This window comes from Polypterus senegalus, chromosome 4 (genome assembly GCF_016835505.1).
Source record: "Polypterus senegalus isolate Bchr_013 chromosome 4, ASM1683550v1, whole genome shotgun sequence".
Lineage (NCBI taxonomy): Eukaryota > Metazoa > Chordata > Cladistia > Polypteriformes > Polypteridae > Polypterus > Polypterus senegalus.
The window spans coordinates 157,146,853-157,169,185 of NC_053157.1; the positions used below are offsets into that span (position 1 = coordinate 157,146,853).

General features: G+C 37.2%; 1 protein-coding gene across 2 annotated transcripts in view; it reads right to left on the minus strand.

Annotated features, from left to right (window-relative positions):
• fam184b (family with sequence similarity 184 member B) overlaps positions 1-13,584 on the minus strand; it is an 81,721-nt gene extending 68,137 nt beyond the window's left edge. For both annotated transcript variants that reach the window (XM_039751547.1, XM_039751546.1), the window contains exon 1: positions 12,988-13,584. In XM_039751547.1, coding sequence (XP_039607481.1) covers positions 12,988-13,128 — 141 coding nt within the window. In that variant the 5' untranslated portion in view covers positions 13,129-13,584. The remainder of the gene's footprint in view (positions 1-12,987) is intronic.
• Positions 13,585-22,333: the final 8,749 nt, after the last annotated feature.

The window sequence follows — 22,333 nt, forward strand, 5'->3', positions numbered from 1 at the left end:
TGTTGTCATGGTAGGTAACAGCTGGCGAGAGTCCTGTTACTACCCATATAAACATAACTTTAAGTTTATCTTTAGCGCAACTGTTACCAACTGCAGTACTGTAAGCTTTACTGCATGTTTTGACTACACTTTTCCTAGCCAGTAACACAGTATGTCAATACTCCTTGTGATCACTTTCTGAACTATCTGTATTTACTGCTGATGTTATGCATGCAATATAGTTCAAAGGAATCATGCTGGTGATTTAGCTCAATTCATGTTTTCCTCTATCATTATATTTTTCATATTTTACACTTTCTTAATATAAAGAGCAAAATTACATCTTTGCATTATAAAGCATATTGAGATTGTTCCCACTATGTGGTAGGGACTATATGAAATACAACTTAACTGTTTTTAGATTTGAAATATTTGCATAACAATGAAAGAGTTACAACGAAGTATTCAGACTCATAGTGCCATAACAATTAATGTAACAATACAAAGGGAGTGTTAAAATGCACTAAATCATAATCACTTAAAACACCACTCCTATCCATTTCAGAGGGGTAATTGAAAAAAGTGCCAGCATAACAAAAACAATGCCTGGAACCCAGCAGACATTTCTAGGATAGAATTAATATGTTCATGCCATATTCACAAAAAATAATTCTTATAGTTGTGCATAATCAGTTCAGTGTTAACAATGTACAGTTGTTACTCCTGTGAATTTATTGCTATATAAACTAATCCCATTAGATGTGATTTCAAACACCGCAAGTTGAAGATTACAAGTAATTTTAAGGTAGGTACTATATGATAAGTAAATATCTTTTCCTCTATGTCTTAATTTAGGATGGACAGAAAATACATAACCTAGCAAGGATCCTACTAAATAGCATAATTCACAATTAATGTACAGTCATTTATATATTTTGCATAATTTTAATCAACAAAGATCTGTACCAGATAATTTAAATATGAATTAGAGCATATTTTAAACAGATTGATGAGAAATGTGTATTATAAATAAGTGAGTTCCATTCTCTGCATGAGATGCTAATAAAAATATTCCTTTCCCAGCTTTGCCTGATATTACTTAGAGGTGCACACCATGGCATTAATTCATAAACTCAGTAAATTACTACCTACAATTTATTTAAGTATGGATACTAAAGGAAGATTAGGGAAGTATCTTTTAACATTTTTTCTGACATATATATATATAAAGATTGTGTTGAAGGAATTCCTTATTTAAGATATAGTTGATCTAATGTTGAGAACATATTGTCATTATACAGATCTTGGAAGGTCCAGACACCTGGTAACTGCATACATTAAGTAAAGTAACAGTTAAGGAGGGCTGCCATTGTAATATAGAATTATTCTTCTGTGAAGCTACTGAAAAAAGCACCTCTGTCTTAAAGAGCTTCTTACATTGGTTTCATATTTTCACACAGTGATGCACAACCTGATTGCTAGTAAACTGACAATAATGAGTGATGACTACCATACAAAGCAAGGCATATGGCAAGGAATTCAAGCAAGACTTTCTGTAAAGAAATATGTTTTGGAATAGATATTCATCTTAACAATACTGATTTTCCTAGCTAAAGAGAACCTAACAGCTGACCAACTATGAAAATCTTCTTTGATTTATTTTGTCATGTTGCAAGAAATTGAATTTGTATAGATATTTTCCCTTCTCCAAATTGGGCTCTTTAGCAAAATAAAGTTACACGCTACAAGGTTAGAGAAGTCCTGCAATGGAAATTCATAAAAAATAGGAAAAACATTAGTGGAATACATAGAAGAAATGGCTCTCCGTATATCAGGAGCTTGTCAGTCACTTATATAAAATCAAATAAAAAAAAAATCCTAACTTTAAATATAACAGAATGGGGAAATATATAAATAACGTAGTAATTAAAAGCAAAAAAATATTCATAATCAAAATTAACCAATTATACCTTCACTTTTTTGAGAAAATTGTTATACAAATGCTCCAGTTCCATTAAGTTAAATATATAAGTAGATGTAGGTTTACAAAGTTCTTTCTAATACTGCACGTGTGATAACAGATATGTCATACAACAGCTGACTGTATCAAATTTCCACGACTGCAGATATGATCAATTAAGAGTACTGTATATGAATATTCTATATATGTTCTCTTCCTTAACCCATGTATAGGTTTTTAGTTTACAAAAATATGTGCTTGTTTCTACACAAGGGGCAGGTCCTCCATGCCAGCCACACTTTTACAGAACACAGGCATATGTCAGCCTAACACAATTTCACACTTCAGTTGATTTCATTGTTACATATACTATGTACTTTTTTGCCAAAAGCATAATATCTACAAAACTATGGTAACAGATACTTTCTTTTCAGTGAATACTGTAACTAGATGCCAATTTAACAGAGATCTGATTTCACTTTAATATTGAAGTCTTTGTCTATTTATCAGTATGTAAAAAGCCTAATTAAATCCACAATAATGTTGTACTGTATAACAATAAAATGTGAAACCTTCCATTGGAATGAATACTTTTTATAGGCACTATAATGACAATCCAAGTTTTACACCTATATACAACTGCTGACGATACCTATTTCCTCTAGCATTTTACTTATTTAGATTGATTGATAGATAGATAAATAAATAAATAAACACACACTTTGGTCTGAACACATACTGGAACTACTATAAAGTAATAAACTGAAAGTGCTCAGTGTTAGTGTGTCAGAGAGAGGATGTGTAGCATTATTCATAAAGACACTCCGCTACTACCTTCAAGGGGTCCAGGGTACGTGCTATAACTGAGCTTGCCCTGTTAATTAATTTGTTGATTCGGCGGGCCTCTCTTGAAGTGATGTTACCGGCAAAGTACACCACAGTGTAGAAAATCGCACTGGTCGTCACAGAGTTATAGAAGATGTGAAAGATGTCACTTCCCACAATAAAGGAACACAGTCTTTTAAGGAAAAAGGGCCTTCTCTGCCCTTTCTTATATGGTTCCTCTGTGTTCTGAGACTAGTCCAACCTGTCATTAATACAGACCACCAAGTACTTGTAGGAGTGAACGAACAATATATCCACTACTTGAATAGTGCCTGGATATAGTGGCTCTTTGGTGTAGCAAAAGGCAATAACCAGTTTCTTGGCTTTTCTGATGTTAAGATGCAGGCCATTCTCTTTGAACCAAGAAGCAAACTTTTCCACTTGAGTGCTATATACTCTGTCTCATACTCTTTATCAATACACCCCATAAGTTCAGAATCATCCAAGAAGATCTACAAGTGACATGACCTGGTGTTATAATTATGGTCTGAGGTATAGAGAGTAAAGCGAAAAGGAGACAGGACTCTTCCTTGTGGTGCTCCATTGTTGCTCACATCTGTACCAGAAACACAGTTCTTGAGTCTTACAAACTGTGGTTTTCCTGACAGTACATTATCCAGGACAACAAAGGCTCATCCACCTGCATATCGCTGAGTTTACCCCTTAATGACATGACTGTCATCATCAAGTCCTTCCATGAGAACCCTGAATACAATGAGGACTGATCATTTATGTTACGTAAAATGCCTAGAGGGGGCTGGGTAGTCTCATGGTCTGGAACCCCTGCAGATTTTATTTTTTCTCCAGCTGTCTGGACTTTTTTTTTGTTTTTTCTGTCCTCCCTGGCCATCGGACCTGACTTTTATTCTATGTTAATTAGTGTTCTCTTATTATTAATTCTTACTATCTTTTTTTCTCTCTTTCTTCATCATGTAAAGCACTTTGAGCTACATCATTTGTATGAAAATGTGCTATATAAATAAAAGTTGTTGTTGTTGTTAATAGGGGTGGCTGGATGGTACTGAAGGTGCTGAAGAAATCAAAAAAAAAAATTCTCACAGTGCTGGCAGGTTTGTCGAGGTGAGAATAACCCTTGTGGACCAGACAGATAAATGCATCCTCTGCTCCAATCTTTGTCCGAACGTAAACTGTAGTGGGTTCAGGTGGTCTACCACAATAGGACTTGTATGGAGAAGTGCAAGTCCAGGTTTATACTTCACACGACATGATGCAGGCACCTGCAGACACTACTGCTATACAAGTGGTGTACTGTTTATAATTGCGCACATACTTTACGTAAATGTAGAAGACTCCACCATGTGGCAGTAAGAGATATCATCACAGTGACATCACTGTCTTGTGAATTGCCTGAAACATCCATTAAATTCCAAGGACACGTTACCACAATATCTATGAAAAGGATGGATGTTTAATGATTACATCCATCAATCCTGTGATGCATCCATTATAGAATGCGTCGGGCGCGAGGCAGAAACAATTTCCTGGACGGGCATCAAATCATCACAAGATGAACACAAGCACACAGTAGTGTCATTTTAGCATTATCAAATCCCCAAACCTGCATGTCTTTGGAAGGAAACTGGAGCACACTGTGGAAACCCACCAGGAAAACATGCAAACTCCAAGCAGGGAACACAAGGGACATGACTCTGTATTGGGAGGCAGCAGCACTACTGCACAAACACCATGCCAAACCCATATGTGTAATTGTTAACAGTAGGAGACCCGGGTTCGCTCCCTGGGTCCTCAGCTGCATGGAGTTTGCATGTTCTCCCAGTGTCTGCGTGGGTTTCCTCCGGGTGCTCCGGCTTTCTCCCACAGTCCAAAGACATGCAGATTAGGTGCCATGGCGATCCTAAATTGTCGTGGGTGTGTGTGTGTATGTGCCCTGTAGTGGGCTGGCACCCTGCCTTGTGCCCTGTGTTGGCTGGGATTGGCTCCAGCAGAACCCTGTGACCCTGTAGTTAGGATATAGTGGGTTGGATATTGGATGGATGAAAAACAATATTATGAATTACTTTATTCCTCTAACTTACATTCTCTAAAGGTTGCTTTTTTGCATCTCTGTTTGCATATTGTTCAGGATATTATCTTTCTCATTTAATGGATGACTCTCTCTGTTCTTGATTTTTATTATATGAAGCTCTTTTTTGTTCATTTTCTTTTTTTTTGGATGTTCATTGTCAATTCTTGTGGCTGTTTACCTATCACAATCTAAAATTCTACGTTCTTGAATAGATAATTTGGGGTGCTATGGAGAGAGAAAGTACACAGTAGGAGTAATGATTGGGCAGGCAGTGTGGAGGGGAGGGATCAAGGCTGAATAACACGGAAAACGTTTTTAACATTACAGATTCATATTTTCTTTTCCATTAGGTTTGCAATGACAAATTAAAAAAAAAAAGCAAAAAATAGATAAATCAATCGCAAAGTCCCCATTTGGATATTCATTTTCAGCCTACACAGCAATAAAGCTGCAAAAATGAAAAGCCAAATGAAAATAGGCACTGGCACCACCTGCTGCTCAATGAATTTTCATTTTCAAGTTCTCAACATGCAAACATACTTTAATTAGCATTGGTCAATGAGCGTGACAGAAGCATTTTTGAAAGGTACCGGCAGCTTCTTATAGGTTGGAAGCTGGTGTTCAAAAAATAGCAAAAAAGTTAATGGAATTTTTAATTATGACACTGACACATGAAGATGGGTATGGAAAATAAACATACAAAAGGGAAAATGAAACAACAAATGGGTGATTTCATTTTATTTTTAAAAATTTCACAAATTACTCTTATGTGTGAAAAATGAAATTGCAAATGGTGTTATTTCATCTTATTTGTAATTTTTGCAGCATCCTTGTGCATAGATTTTGAAAAATAAATGGCAAAAGAGAGACTGTGTTTTCATTTCATAATGTTAAGTTTCATTTCCTTTTTTAAAGAAAATGCTTCCCACAGAATTTCTTATATAGAGTATACTGTATGTATTATACAGTACTATAAATGTTATCCATCATTTTCTTGAACAATACTTACTCCACTTCACTGTTACTAAGGGTCCTGGCAGAAGGCAGCCCATCAATAACAAGCTCACTTGTACAAGGGATTTTAAAGTTGCTAGTATTACTTACATCCATGATCGATCATTTAGGGTGCACAATAGCCCCAGAGATTAATAACTGCTTTTCCAGCACATTGCATTCCCTTAAATATGTGGAGCTGTAAAATATATCCTACAACTCTGTGTATTTATGACCCTGAATACATAAAAACTATCCACTTAACAACCATCTTACATTCTATATATGACATAAATTTCCGCTTAAAGTGCAGTAGTAATGGTAATAGACAGAATTTTTGAAATATTTTTTTGTTACTTAAAACAAGGAATGCAATCAAGACTGTTGCAAAGTAAATAAACACAAGGAGAAGGTCTGAAATGCAACAGAAAAACTGTGAGTTTTGAGAGTTACACATACGTAGAAGTCACAGAGTAACATGATCCTTCAAGACTGTGAACAAACTAGTACCAGAAGATCTCAGATGTCTTATGGGTTTATACAGAGTAAGCAGCTATGACAGGTATTTTGCAGTGTTTAATTTTACACTTCTGTAAGTTAGTAATACAGTCAGTAAAGTGCAGTTTTTCAAAAGGGGCTTTCAAAAAAGAAAGACAAAATATATTCTTTTTGGATATTGTTAGAAAAAATAGAAACGTTACTGAAGTGAAAATGTGCAAAATTCTTGTGTACTGTGTTTGTATTTTTTAACTTCTTGGGTTAAATGCATGAGCTTTATTTCAACTGAGTCTGTGTGTTAAGAGAAATACAGTAGTTTGGGACATGAGAGTGGGAATTACAGAGAGTATAAAGTAACCAACTAGAAACAGCTAGAGGTTCCTGTATATACAATATATCCTGCTCAGGTGTTGACAAAGCTCCAACATTATAAGTGTGCCTTGACTTCTGACATGCCCAAATGCCCACCATTTAGAGACACAAATGCCAGTTAGATACATGTACACAGATAAAAAAATAACTAACTAGCCCAAACCACACATAATTAATCACTCACCAAAAATAAAAACAAGAGTCTACCAAACTCCAGCCTATAAGTGGATCTGACAAATACCAATGAGAGGTGCAAAAGAAAAATGGTAAAAACAAACATCAAAGGTTACCTTTGGTCTAGTGACTAAAACAAAAAAAAATAAAAAATCACATTTTAGATTTAGTTTATTTCAGAAAATTAGACCAGTGAAAACTTTATGTTTTGACTAAGAATTAGTCAGCTTTTGTTATGACCAGAAACCTTATGGATATGTTGCTAAAAGGGAAATTCAATACTGTTACATTTCACTGAGATAAAATTGTTTAAATTCCATACAGAGTGGATTTTGGAGAAGAGGGGAAACAGGGATTTCAAATAGTCCTGTCTAAACATTCTGTTCCTGATTCAAATGGTAACCCATTAGAGTAACAGCTGGACGCAAACAAACATAAAATCTGAGAAGGTTAAGAATGGGACAGGAGAAAAAGCTGTACTCACAAGACAATCTTAATAAACTGAATAAAATGAATTACATTTTCCAATATTTTGCTTTTACTGTATTTGCTAAATGTAATTTTGAGACTCTAATGAAATCATCCTGAAAATAACGTTCATGGAAATACAATGGAAATTGAAGGATTTCAAAAAGGCATATTGGAGCATACAACAGAAGTTCATTATAATTCTCAACTTACTGTAATTATCATGAAACAATAAATATACAAATCATAACATCTAGAACAAAAAATAAGAAAACCAAGAGTAAATATATTTAATGAGTCAAAATAATAAATGCACAATAAAAACAAAGAATATAACGTAACATTTCATATATAAAAAGTGTATTATATAGAAAATAATTGTATTACAGAATGTATTAAGGTTCATAAATAGACATACGCATTAAAGAATATCATCAGCACTAAAATCTCAATAATGTTAACTTGGCAATCAAAATACTCTCATTACATAAGACTGATGTCTAGCAAAGTATCTATACTACATGTAAGTTATATTAAGCAAATAACACGTACAATATCCATTTGACATCAGAGAAGAATGCTTGCAACAGGCGTTTTGCGTTTTTCACACATTGCCAGGTTTCTCTTTTATGAGGTTTTATAATGACTCCATATCCCATTTTGTTCATGATCCTTTGTAGTATGAAGAGGTAGTTCACCAGGTGTCTGTGTGAGCTGCTTATGAACTTTCTACATGTCTACCTCTAATTGTAGTACCTAGAGATACTGTCTTAAATGCTGGAACTTCTGCATGTATATCAGTAGCAGAAACACAATTTTGGTTATCATTCTTTCTATACAAGCACCACTTTTGAACAATTAGCTCACTACCATATTTAGTACAACAGTAATAGTAGTATTTGTAATACAGGTAGTCCCCAGGTTATGGTCATCCGACCTACAACTTACGAACGGGGCCGCAGCTGCAACACATGCGTCTCAGTAACTGCCGTTCCATCATCTTCGACATGGGGATGCTGCAAGCAGTGGCTGGACGAAGGTTGGAGGGGCGATTTCACTGCCCGCACAGTGTAGTGTCCCTCAGGAGGCTCCCGGCAGCATAGTGATTTCACTGCCCACCCACAACACACAGCTGCCCCATTCGTTCTTGGTGGGCGGCTGGTAATGCTGCAAGCAGTGGCTAGATAGAGGCTGGAGGTGGTCGATTTCGCTGCTCACACAGTGTAGTGTCCTTCAGGCGGCTCCCGGCAGCATAGTGGTTTCACTGCCCACCTACCACACACGGCTGCCCAGTTTGTTCTTGGTGGGTGGCTTGTAATCCTGCAAATGGTGACCCGCTTGTGGCTGAAAGGGACGGCGCGGGGTAGGACTGTAGTGTGCATCGTATGGCTGCCTATTGAATGGGGGCGATTCACTACCCGCCTTTGGCCGCACCGTGTTCATTCTCGGTGGGCGAACGCTGCAGGCAGCATACTGTAGTGGAGGTGACTGTGAGGTGGGCTGGTGATGAACCGCCCATCGATCCCCTCATTCATTCTCAATAGCAAGCCTGCTTGTACTGTTACGTACATAGCAGGAAGTTGTCTCTTGTCAGTACAACAGACGTGCTGACGAGGGATGCATTCCTGCTGTAATAACGTGTACAGTGCTATGCAGAAGAGCTCATCTTAACCTTTTGTCTTCACCCTTCAACAATGTCTCTGAAACACAAATCTAATGCAAGTGCTGGTGATACAGTAAAGAAGAGAAAAACCATCACCATTGAAAATAAAGTAGAAATAATAAAAAGGTCAGAGAGAGGTGAAACTCCATCATTCATTGGCAGAGCACTTGGTTACAGTCGGTCAACAATAGCATTTATTAAAATAATGTACCTGTTCTGACTTACATACAAATTCAAGTTAAGTACAAACTTACAGTCCCAATCTCGTACGTAACCCAGGGACTGCCTGTACAAGCTCTATATTGGTGCATGTCTAGAGTACAGTGACATTCTTACTTTCAGCTTTAACCAACCAACATGCAACATGTTGTCACTGTCCAATTAAAACTGTATTCATCTCAGAATCTGCTGGCCCTTATCACACATTAGTTCTAAATATTTCTAGGAATAAAGAAGAATGGTTAAAATCATATATAGAACACAGAGAATACATCAGTAAAAATCATAAAATTAAATTCTTCACATGTGAATGTCTAGATTAGTAAGTCTTTTCTGAAAGCATCCAGCCTTTGTCCATCACTTATTTTTTATGGATACCATAGAACACACTGCATATTTATTGTATCAAATGCAAAACATAGTGAATACATACTGTGGAAAAATGCATCAAACTGAACACTCAGCCCAGTTCCAATTCAGAGAGCCATATGATAAGTAAGATTCCTGTAAAGTGGTTGTTCATCTACTATATAATAAAATGCTAAGGTCTGTATGTGCATCCACTAACTACAGGCAATGTGATCAGTAAGTTTGGCTTTGGTGAAGCGATCAAAGGAGGATGTGCAAGTGTGAGATATATAAAATATAGTAGTTCCTTAAGTTCCACATTTAAGGATATTAAAGACAAGAAGTATATAAAACTTTACATACAGCATATGATTACACTACAGTCTACAGTTATTAGTGAAAACAGCCTGTCAAAAAATACTGTATAACTTACACAGGAGTGTGGAATATATAAAAGAAAGGTAAATGTAATCAAAAAAGTAACCAAAAATGAACAGACCTGAAGCCCAAATCATCACTGTCATATACTGAAAACGCTGTTTTACTTGCCCATACAATCCTGACAACAATTGCATTGTATGGAAAGCCAAAAACCGAAGCTAATCAAAAACCAGCAACCTTTATAAATTCATCATAAACCGATGCTCACTTTACCTCCAAAAAGATGAATGGAACCACCTGACCGCCAAAGCCACACAGGTGAAAAGTCATGTGTGAATAGACTAAATTGACCAAATAACTTTTAATACCCAAAATATACTGTTCTCTCCTCCTAAAGACATCATTCTATATTGTTACATTACACAAATGTGCAGGTATAGAATGAAAATTATGACCATTACTATGATAAAAATTTTAAAAACTAAGATTAAAAAAGGTAAACTTACCCGATGTAATATACAATCAAACTTTATTTGGGTACACCTGTACAACTTCTTGTTAATACAAATATCTTAGTAGCCAATCACACGGCAGAAACTCAATGCATTTAGGCATATAGACATTATCAAGATGATCTGCTGAAGTTCAAGCAGTGGAGAATGATGATTTAAGTGACTTTGAAAATGGCATGGTTGTTGGTGCCAGACGGGTTGGTCTGTGTGTTTCAGAAACTGTTGATCTACTGGGATTTTCACACATAACCATCTTGGGTTTACAGAGAATGGTCCGAAAAAGGGAAAATATCTAGTGAGTGGTAGATGTCTGGGAGAAAATGCCTTGTTGATGCTAGTGGTCAGAGGAGAATGGCCAGACTGGTTTGAGATGACAGAAAGGCAACAGTAACTCACACAGCCACTTGTTACAACCAAGATATGCAGAAGAGCGTCTCTGAACACGCAACATATTGAACCTTGAATCATAAGGGCTACAACAGTGGGATATAACACCAGGTGTCACTCCTGTCAGCAAAGAACAGGCAACTGGGACTATAGTTTGCATTGCCTCACCAAAATTGGACAATAGATGATTGGAAAAATGTTGCCTGCTCTGATGAATCTCGATTTCTGCTCCGAAATTCAGATTGTACGGCCAAATTTGGGTTCAACAACACGAAAACATGGACCAGCCTGCCTTGTATCAATAGTTCAGGCTGGTGGTGGGTGTATAAGGGTGTGGGGGGATTTTCTTGGCACACTTTTGGCCCCTTAGTACCAATTGGGCATTGTTTAAATGTCACCGCCTAGCTGAGTATTGCTGCTAACAGTAACCCTTTATGACCGCAGTGTACAAATCTTCTGGTGGCTACTTCAAACAGGATAATGCGGCATATCACAAAGCTCAAATCATCTCAAACTTGGTTCTTGAAATGTCAATGAGTTCACTGTACTCAAAGGTCCTCCACTGTCAAGAGGCACCTTTGGGATGTAGTGGAATGGGAGATTCGCTCCATAGATGTGCAGCAGACAAATTTACAGCAACTGCGTGATGCTGTTATGTCAAGATGGACCAAAATCCCTCAGAAATGTTTCTAATACCCTGTTGAATCTACGCCATGAAGATTTTCGTCAATTCTGAAGGCAAAAGGGGGTCCAACCAGGTACTAACAAAGTACTCAAATGGATGGTGAGTGTACATAAATGCTTGATATATTACAAAAAAAAATAGAAAACCCAGTTGTGCATTTGCTGACAAACACCAAAAACTAGAACTTGGGGAACTACAGTTTGCTTAATTAAAAAGTAAAGTTGGTTGGGACAAAAACCAGCAGCCACCGTAATTCCCCTAGGACAAAACCTGAAATCCACAATGGGCTCTTTATATTTGTAATTCTGTGCACAAGCCTTATTTTGGGGAATAAGAATTGAACACACTTTTCGTACTCCTTTGTAAACAAAGAACGGGGCAAGGTATTCAGTGGGGCAGTTGCAAGGTTCAAATGGCAGCCCTCTTTATTTTTGTTTGTTTTAGCTGTCAAGTTCAACAATAACGTCAAAACATTTTATCTTCAAGCGCAAGAATAACGTCAAAAGATTGTATCTTACAAACACCTTTCACCATACACTCATGTTACCTAGCTTCAAGCAGGCTCTACTTAGTGTCCTGTCTAGCACGAGTATGTCTAAATGTCCAAGTGACGGCCTCATTCTCTCCTACTGTACAGTGCTGGCTGGTTCTTGTTTTCTTTTAAAGCCGAAAAATAAGAGTGTGGATCTGGACATCTATTAAGGACCATTAACCGATATACACGTAAGGAGCGTGCTGTAATTTACCCCATCACGGTATACTTACACATTTAGCATTATGGCTGTGAGAATTGTGTACCTTGTGTTACACTCTGTTAATTCTAAATACCACAAGAAAGGACGCGCATGATTGCTGGCTGCCCCCGGACGTGCCTTGCATGCAATGTTTTATTTTCGGCTACTTTTACTGGTGAAAGGTATGTCAAATAATGGCACAGCTGGCAAGTTTCCAAGTCCTGCTTGTATCGAAGCCGTTTTTCATATAAATGCGGGTCTTCACCGTGCGCATCTGCAAGAACCGCAGAGCCCAACTTTCTCGTTGAATGTCTGCAGTCTCTGCGGTGTCCCAGCTGTTTGGTGTCTGGGATTTTCGTCTATTTTGGACTCACAAGCAACCCTGACATGTCACATTCCTAGATCTGAAAAAAGCGACTTACAAGCAGCTGTGCTTTTAACGTGTGCAGCCTCCAACTACTCAGTAAACAATCAATAAATGATTCGAATTTGAAGAATCATTGAGAATGATAAGGCATAATGTCTTGAAATATACGAACACGACTTAAATTTACACTCTTCCAACCCGCACCTTTTCAAGTTTTTTGTTGATAATAATGCGTTCGCTGCCTTTGTAGTACCGTATCGGACTGGGTTATGAGTACCAAATGTCAGGCCCACTCGTTCTACTCGTGCACCCTACCTTGGTGAGTTGAGCAACCTTTTTACACATCTTCATGTGCATCTGGTAGTCGTACAAATCTTGCTCGATGCCTGGGTATTCGGCACTTGTCCCGTTGCAGGTTCCACCGCTCTGCGACGTTTTGCCACACCGAGAAGCCATCGCCAGTCCGTCCTCCGTCAGGTTCTTCTAACCCGATTGAGTACAAAAAAGTAAAGGGCTCGCCGCGCAACACAGGCTGATACAGGATACAGCCTCGTCCAGTCTACTTGTTTTTTTTAGTTTAGTTTTTTTTTTTCCCAGTGCATTAGCAGTCGACACACAGAACACGAGCACGCGTCTGTGAGAGCGAGTCTGCGTCTAAGGTCTCGTGTTACCGCCTTGCTCAGCTGCGGATCACCCAGGTACGCCGCGCGGGCTTCCGAGTTAAATCTTCACGGGGGGGTCTTCACGGTTAACTTCTAGTAGAATTACACACATTTACTCCTTTGCAGTACATAGCGAGCTCTATTCCTATTTTTGCGACATGAAATAAACAACTCTTCGAAAAGCCCTGCTGAGTCACACATGCAGAGCTCTCGGTTCCAATGGATATCTGTGGGACGCGGCACCTGTCCGTTCTTTCCGTAGGCTTTTATGCGCTCGGTGCTGCTAAGATTGGTCCCGCCACCCATAACCCAGCACTGAATTATGCGGATTTGATGGAATGATGGATGGAAAAAGGATTTTATACATTTTACAATGACGGCCATAGCGAGCCTATTTCAAATGGTTAAATACAGTATGTGCACACTTCACCAGCAAGTACACATTTGAAGAGTTTGATTATCTTCCGTGGGGGTTGATTCCTGCCTCCGTCCACTTTTATCAGGATAGATTTAAAGCTCAAATTCAAAGCACTGATAACTGCCTGGTCAGCCTACTGTTTATAGCCATCGTCTTCTATAGCTACCTGCGCTGGGTAGTGAGATCTCAAGTATCAGCACCTGAAGTTCACAAGGCAGGGTTGCAATAACACTTGAGGATCTGTGATTCGAATTTCTGCCTCAACAAATAGAGAGGAGCAAATTGAGGAGATTTTGGCATGTACACACTTGTGCACATTAATTGAATCAAACTAAGAAAACAACAAAAATCAGTTTTGCTCATACAGTATAATCACATGATTTGACCCTCTCGACTCTTGAGAAGCATCTGGATGTGAACTTGGCATGGCATCCACACATTTTGAATAGTCTTGCAGTTTTTTGGCATCTCTGTACCAAACCTGAATTAGGGCCTGAGTCATTTTCTTCATGGTTTTACAGTGCATGCCACAAAGTCGTTGCTACACATTTTCAAATGGGTTCAGATCAGGAGAGTGTCCAAGCCACTCCAGTATGTTCATTTTGTTTTCATTAAAAATGTCTTCACTTTTTTCAGTGTGTGACACATGGGCAGATCTTTTTGAAAAACACTGGATCACATGAACCACCCCAAAAAAACAAGATGTTTTGGGGTTGCTTCAGCTATTACAGCATTGGTTGAATGCACCCAGTCGAAAGCATGATGCACTCCCCACAATACACTGAACGTCTCTGCAGAAAACATGTTCCAGAACTGAAACAAAGTTATTTAAAGATGGATTTGGTGTTGGGGTGCCTCTCTTGACTGTCCAATGTGTGTATGGATGAAGTGCTAGAGGACATCGTTGGGGATAGGGTTCTGTGGTCACTCCAGCTTAGCATGTTGCTAGAGTGACTTCTACCAGGAAAAACAATGAAAATGGATGGATTCATGAGTGAGTGCAATGGTGTGACGTTCCGTCATGTTTTGTTTTCCTTTTTTCCTGTTTATAAAGCTGCCTGGGTAGACTCAAGCTTCCTTTGACAAGTATTGAAATAAGCAGGCATGGAAAATCGATTAATTACTTTCCTGTTTAAATCTTTTCTTGCACTTTTAAATTACTGCCAGTTTCAGTACAGTGGTTTGAACAGCCCTAACATTGTTTGTGTTTCAGCGTCTTTCTTCTGTCCTTTCCTGCAATATCTCTTTTACTCCTCATATATTCATTCTTCAGGATCTTTCTGCTCTTTTTATTTTCTTATTTATAGTATTATAGTACATACAAATACATGTATAGGTACATAAATGTATATTGTAAAATATGTATATTTGCCATCCGCATTTAGAACATTTGTATATCTATTTATATATCTATATATCTATTCCCATCTTCACTGTGCTCTTAACTGTACATATCGTATTTAGCTGTATATATCGCATTTAACTGTAAATATCGTATTTAACTGTACATAATATGCACATATTATATTTATTGTACTTCTGCTCTTTGCACTTCTGATTAGATGCTAAACTGAATCTCGTTGCCCTGTATTTATACATGTGTAATGACAATAAAGTGAATCTAATCTAATCTAATCTAAAAGACTGTTCTTTTTTGGCATAATCGCCACAAAATTAGACCTAGCTTTGTACTGGAAATCCCCTGACTATCTATCCTTGAATTGTTTTTCTTCACCTTGATACTACTTGAACTATCTTCTGCAAGAATTAATGCTGTAGTATTTCTGACAGAACTATGAATGGAACTATGTGCCATGATGTTGATGTTCTTAATGATGCTTTTTGGGTTAGTGTTTGATTTGCAGTAAACATTCATAAGAAATATCACAAAAAAGTGAGTTTTAAGATATAATTGGCACTACTGTATGTCTGTGTGAGTTTTCATCGGATACTGTCCTTTCAAGCCCTATCACTAAGATGTCTATGGCAGCTTAATCAACATCTCCAAATTATCCAATTATAATAGATTGTGGCTGAGTATACCCCAAAGTGGACTGGTGTGATATAAGGATTATGGACCTGTCTTGTCACTGATAATAAGGATAGGCCTACCATGTAATGGATACAAGTAAAAGGGCGAACAGCATTGAACGGTGTTCAGATTAAGACTGGTTTGGTCTTTTCCCCACTTCAAGTTTTATTTATTGAACTAAAATATTAAATCACGATAAAGTTTTTAACTTTATTATTGCATTTATTTTATATCTTTACAATTATAAAGCATTATTTAAATCAAATAACATTGAACTTCAATGTGCATGATAGCAGAAACAGACCACAAAGAAGATATATTTTATATATCTTTCAAAAATACATGTATTATATAGCATTTTAAACTACTGAGACTTTAGAAAAAGAATAATTTAAATATTCATTGTGTATTGTGTGTATAAAACACATACTGAAACGTGCAGAAAAAGTTATTTTATACTGTTAAGTCTTCTGTAACTCTTGGCTAGATTACAGACATGATGATGTTAAAATTGATGGATTAATGAGTGATTGACTTTATACCCAAATATTAATGACTAGCGACTGGGAGCCCGATCGAATCGGGCTACAAATTCTACGTTTGTGAAATCCATACTTTCTCTGCAAAGAATTATTTGTTTTTTTAAGTACTTGAAATGATTTTGTTATCATGGCACTGATTTGTGCTTAAAATAGACCTTTTTGGCCGATGTAATGAAGAGCTTCCTCTTTAAATGAGGCTGCGAGACGTGAACTCAGCTCTTCGGCGCACCTCATTTTATTTTTTCCGGCAAACAAATTTTCAAAACAAACCGCATTTTACGACTCTAATCAGAGTCAGAGTAATAATTATGTTGATGTGGTCATTTTAGATCTGAGATCGGCTAAAATTTAAACAATGACCATTGTTAATACCCAGCCATCATTACTCAGTTTGCCAATAGAAGTCAGAAGGACGGATGCCAAAACCGAACTGCCCAAAGATAGATTTTGACGTACCAAGCAAATGGTAATACATTCTATATTACTTACGGTTACGGAGCTGTCGAAGGGTTTAAGTCAGTTGACAATGTTAGTCCTGGAAATTGCGCCCCACCAAACCAACGTTCCAAAAACCAACCGAACTTACTGTTATCTGCTTGAACCAACACCAACTTACTATACTCGGACGTCCAGCGGCGCCACTGTAGCATTGAAACATTCTTAGCCAATCATGCAACACTGCGTCCGCGTTTGCCACGTTATATTCTAAGTACAGAGGCAGGGTCCCATTGCATGGTTCTAACTTGTATTGAGTCGAGGTATTGACGTGAACACCATACATACGGGGTATTGATGCGAACACCATACATACGGATAGAACCAAATTATATATAAGGATTGTAACTTCTTCACCAAATCATTCAAAATTGGAACATCTCTGGATAAAATCACTAAATATATTTTACAAACATTGACTTTGACAATAAGCATGCTAACAAAACTGAACTGTGCATCAATCACTACTTCTTAAGTTACCCTATACTGAATACATCTTCCACACAGAAATGTAATCTACTGTCTTTTTTTACAAAACCTATAAATGAATACTGAAATGCTTTTCTCCATGCAAGTTTGGTGAAGGTGAGGTGTGTTTTATAATAGTTGTTAAGTTACAGCTCCTGTCCCACCAGTCTTGTAGAAAATACAGTACAGTATTGGTACTTCAGTCCCAAAGTCCAGGAACACATGTAACATGCTTTAGATAATGTTACACTATTGCCATCTAGTGCTCTCCCATAAAAGTACTTTTCTCATAAAAAATTTCTTTGATAGATATCCTTCCACAAATGACCCTGCTTTATAACACAATTCATGATATATATTTTAGATGCCATTGATTAGAATATGCAGTGATGCATCCATCAATCCATTATCCAACCCGCTATTTCTGAACTACAGGGTCACGGGGGTCTGCTGGAGCCAATCCAAGCCAACACAGGGCGCAAGGCAGGAAAGAAACCCCAGGCAGGGTGCAGCCCACCTCTGTGCAGTGATGCAGTGACTGTGAAAATTTTACATCCACTTTGCCTGTTTCAGGTAATTTCCCAGTTGCCCTGATTTCTGCTTCATTATGCCACAATAACCAAATCTAACCTAGGACCTATAAAAGAAAAGAAAGATCACAAAAGTAGGTAGAAAAAAATCTTTTTTTTAATCTCTAGGATCTAGCAATAATTTCATTTTGTGCTTTAAAATATTCAAATTCAATCTGAGAAAATTCACCATGGTAGGAATGCATTTGACTAGTAATACTTGTAGATAGCTGGAGGCTGATGAGATGCTGCATGTTAGTCTGAGATGCAAGTAAGAATTTCACATAACTTGTACGTGAGACAGTAAACCTAAACTCATATTTGGAAAGTAAACCAGTCAACATTTATATATATAACATGAAAATACTGTAACACTGAAGGTCCAAAATAAGATGTGAATTATTTCTACAGGCACACGATGAAAGGTATGACTCACTCATCAACCCTCTTTCTGGTCTAGTTTAAAAAGCTGGAATTTGGCAGAGTAGCACATCTAACTTAGTAGGTATCTGCTAAGAAAGGACATTTTGATTTAAGTAGTAGATTGAAGAAGTAGTGGTGCCCTGGACAGGAAAAAAGAGATGTTATCATGTTATGAAACAAAAAGCGAAAGTTTGTTAAAGCTCAAGGAAAATGCAAAGTTCAAAGGATAGCAAGCACTGTTTTTTGTTGTTGACTACCGGCACTCTTATATGTGTACCAGCTCTCATCTTAGTTATCAATTACTCTCTGTCGACCCCCATCCAAACCCCGAATCTTTGATCGAGACACTTAAACGTTAAAACTCACCCCAACTCCTCAATCACGTTGCTGCCAACTCCAAGGGATATACAGTATGTCAGTCCTACAGTACATTGTAGCTCTTGAAGTTTTAAGGGAGAAACCACAGAAATTGTGTTGTGATGCTCAAAGCTACTGCTTGTGTTACTGTTAACATGTATATCTACTTATGTATATCTACTTGCACTCAAGCACTGCTTTGCATATACAGTACATTTGCAACTGCAGACTTTGAAGGAGGACTACATACAACTGACAAAAAACATGAAAAGAAATAATGTACTTGACCGAACAGTGTAATCAAATGAAAAACGTAAACATCTAATAATATACAGTATACTCATATTTCACACTGTTCCTACTGGTTACCCATTTCAATAAAAAATAATACACTTTCCTGTAAAACTGTATTTTGCAATGACCATCAACAAAAGCCAAGTTACCAAAAAAAGAACTTAATTTAATGTAGGAATGTTTTACTCATGGACAATTGTATATAGCATGTTCAAAAGCAGTGACCTAATAATATCATTAGACTGATTCCTTTATCCAAGGCAACTTACAACATCTGAGTGGCAAATTATAACATATTAGAGGCAATGGGTAGCATTTCTTTTGTTTTTCCAATTGGATCATAGGTAGGTGAAGTGAATGTCTCATGGTCACACAGCGTCAGCAACATGACTTGAACCCACGACCTTAGGGTTTGAAGTCCAAAGCCTTAATCACTGCACCACACTTCTGACAATAACATTATCTCTTAAACCTCAACATATTGTGCACAGAAAAGAACTTAGTTCCATAGTAATTTGGGTGAAACCTACTAACCAACGGCACTATAACTGATGACCGTTGTCTTATGAAATTTCCTGGGCAAAACTGGCTAACACAGCTAGTTATTCCATAATACCCAAGCAGGATAACTTAGCTTCATACTAATAGTTACCATTTTCCTTACACAATTAGAAGAAATTATAGATATATGTACAAGAGCTGACTGAAAAGTTTTGAAACTGAATTCATTGACTGAAGTGCATGTGTCTCAAGTATCATGTGACTGTATAATAGAAGGTCAAGGAGTTGTATGATATATCATATCAGTAGTAGGGCTAGATTCTCTCTTGTCCTTGAGCTGTCACACCTATTCTTTCATACCCAGTTTAACAATGGTGGTCACAAGTGAAGCAGAGATGTGTGAAACATATGATATAGTGTAAATGAGCAGGTTGCTGCTATTCAGGAGGTGATATTTCCGAAGTTTAAAAAACAATTTTATAAACATATGCTTGGCTACAAAAAAGAAGCATGCTCTAATAAAATATGTTAAACATGTAATACCTTAATGTGCCTTCAGAAGCCACTGCTTTCTTAGGGTATTCTGAAAATAAAGTGTGAGGAGCAAATGACAAGCAAAGAGGAAGGGTCAGGACAGAGCACAGAGTACAACCTGACAGTACCAAGCAAAATGTGTACAAGTAAAAGCACAAACAAAGGGAGCACACTGCAGCATAGAAATGAACTTGGGCAGTTCAAATAAAAAAATCACAAAAGCTGATATATCACTATGGTTTAATGTCTAATTTTATTAGGGTTAGACAGAACTTTATTAGACATATTGCTGTTGGTATAAAGAAGCCCCAGGCATGTTTCTTGACACACTTCTACTGAATGATTCTTTGGCTGAAAGTACCCAGTGTTAGTGTTTCAGAGAGAGGATGTGCAGCATTGTTCATTAAGGCACTCAATGTTGTTTTAATTCTCTCCTTTTCTATCTCCAGGGGGTCCAGAGTGTGTCCTATAACTGAGCTTTGGGAGGGAAGTTGTTGCTGTCAAGACATAACTTGACAATACCCACCATTGTACATAGCCATAGTCACAACTTCACATCAATCTTGGTTCCAATGATTTGTACTATATTGTGCACATGTAAATTAAAACAAAAGGGAGTAATAGTAGGTAAAGTTTAGCACAAAAAATAATAGCCCTCAGTAAGAAAACAGAACTGAATGATAGGTTAAACCAAATGCAAGTCCAAGCTGAAGCATGGCAAATTTCTGTATGTGCATTTTTGTCAGAAAGAATTTACAAGCATACTGAGCGCATTGTGTGGCAGCCAGTCAATGGCATTTAATCTCCAGCTTTCCATTTCAGTTTACTATTTAGGAAAGTACATTTGTGAAGACTGTTAGTATACCCTAGGTCAGACTTAAGTTTCATTACAGGAATCTTTAAAGACCTGGGTAAATAGGTCAGTACTTAAAGGAGATTCCTGGTGAAGATCTACTCTAATTTGCCACTAATTCAAATAGAAAAAATAATTAAATAGTAATTCATTCTGAAAAATACCCTTGAAAACTGACTTTATTTTCCTTAACTATAAAAGGCATTAGACTTTTTCCAGCTCAGCACTCTTGAGTCCATATATCTTGTATTGTCAAATTTTTGTAGCCCAGTGGCTTGGCATTAGTATTTATAGGTTATACAATATTAAAAGATGCAAGATTAGACGGTAGTCTGGAACTGTAAACAAAATGCTATGTCTGTAAGCATGTCAATGGGGAGAAAGTTTACTATAATGACACAGCTTATTATAGCAAAGCACTATATCAGAGACAGCAGGGCATTGTCACTCAATTAGATATAAATAAAACTGAAATAAAAACTACTGAATAAAAAGATACAAGATATGATGAATTGGAGGTAATTTCCCCTCTGAATAATGGTTTAGTGAGACAGCACTTTTACTGAGCCCATTGGCAGTGGTCATAGTGAATTATATGCATGCCAAAACATTTAAACAATTCTAGTACCTTGTCTTTCACAATAATATTTAGACTCAGTATTAATTACATTCTGAGATTATGCAATATTTAATTATAGCAAGTGTTGTGATGTGAAATTTTGAATAAAAGTTGATAAACATTTTGTATGTCTTTATTTGTAACTTAGACAAAGCAATGTAATAGTAGTGTTATAGATAATAACAGCAATGGTTTAAGAACCCCTCCCTCCCTTTTAGGAATGAGTCTCTTTGTAATTTATTAGTTTAAATGGCACTTTTGCCACTCGCAATGTGGCGGATGCGCTGACGTATCGTGTCGACTGGACAACACAGTAAATGTGGCGTCTACCTATATATATCTATGTGTGCGAATGCCAGCTTCCACATTCATCAGCTACATAAATTCCAGTCAGCATGAAAATTAACACACGTGCACGCGCCTGCTCCCCTACCCCAACTCCTCCCAGAATTAAGCCTCTTTGAATATGCAAATCAATATAAATGGCCCTAAAGCTCAGTGTTCTGTGAAAAGGCAATGGCAAAAGCACGAGGGAAAATAGAATTTCAGCGAATACCAAGTGGAGACAGGGAAAAACGTACTATTTGTTGGTTTAAACAGTGGTATAAACAACAAAAGGAAGTTGATTGAGTGACATAGCGTGTTGGAGTAACTCGAAAGCTCAAGTTCATAAAGTCACACAGTGCCCGAAATAAAAAAGAAGTTGTCAGATATCAAAGTCTCCGTGAAATGATGAGTCGTAGCCCACCGTCTGAGTGTCATATGAAAGCTTCTTAGAGTACAGAGAAAATTTAGTGAATTCCCTCAACAACTCAAACTCAACAATCTGTCTTCTAAATATATTTTGACCTTAACTATGTCTGACCTCTCTTTTATTATACTCCTTTAATCTCT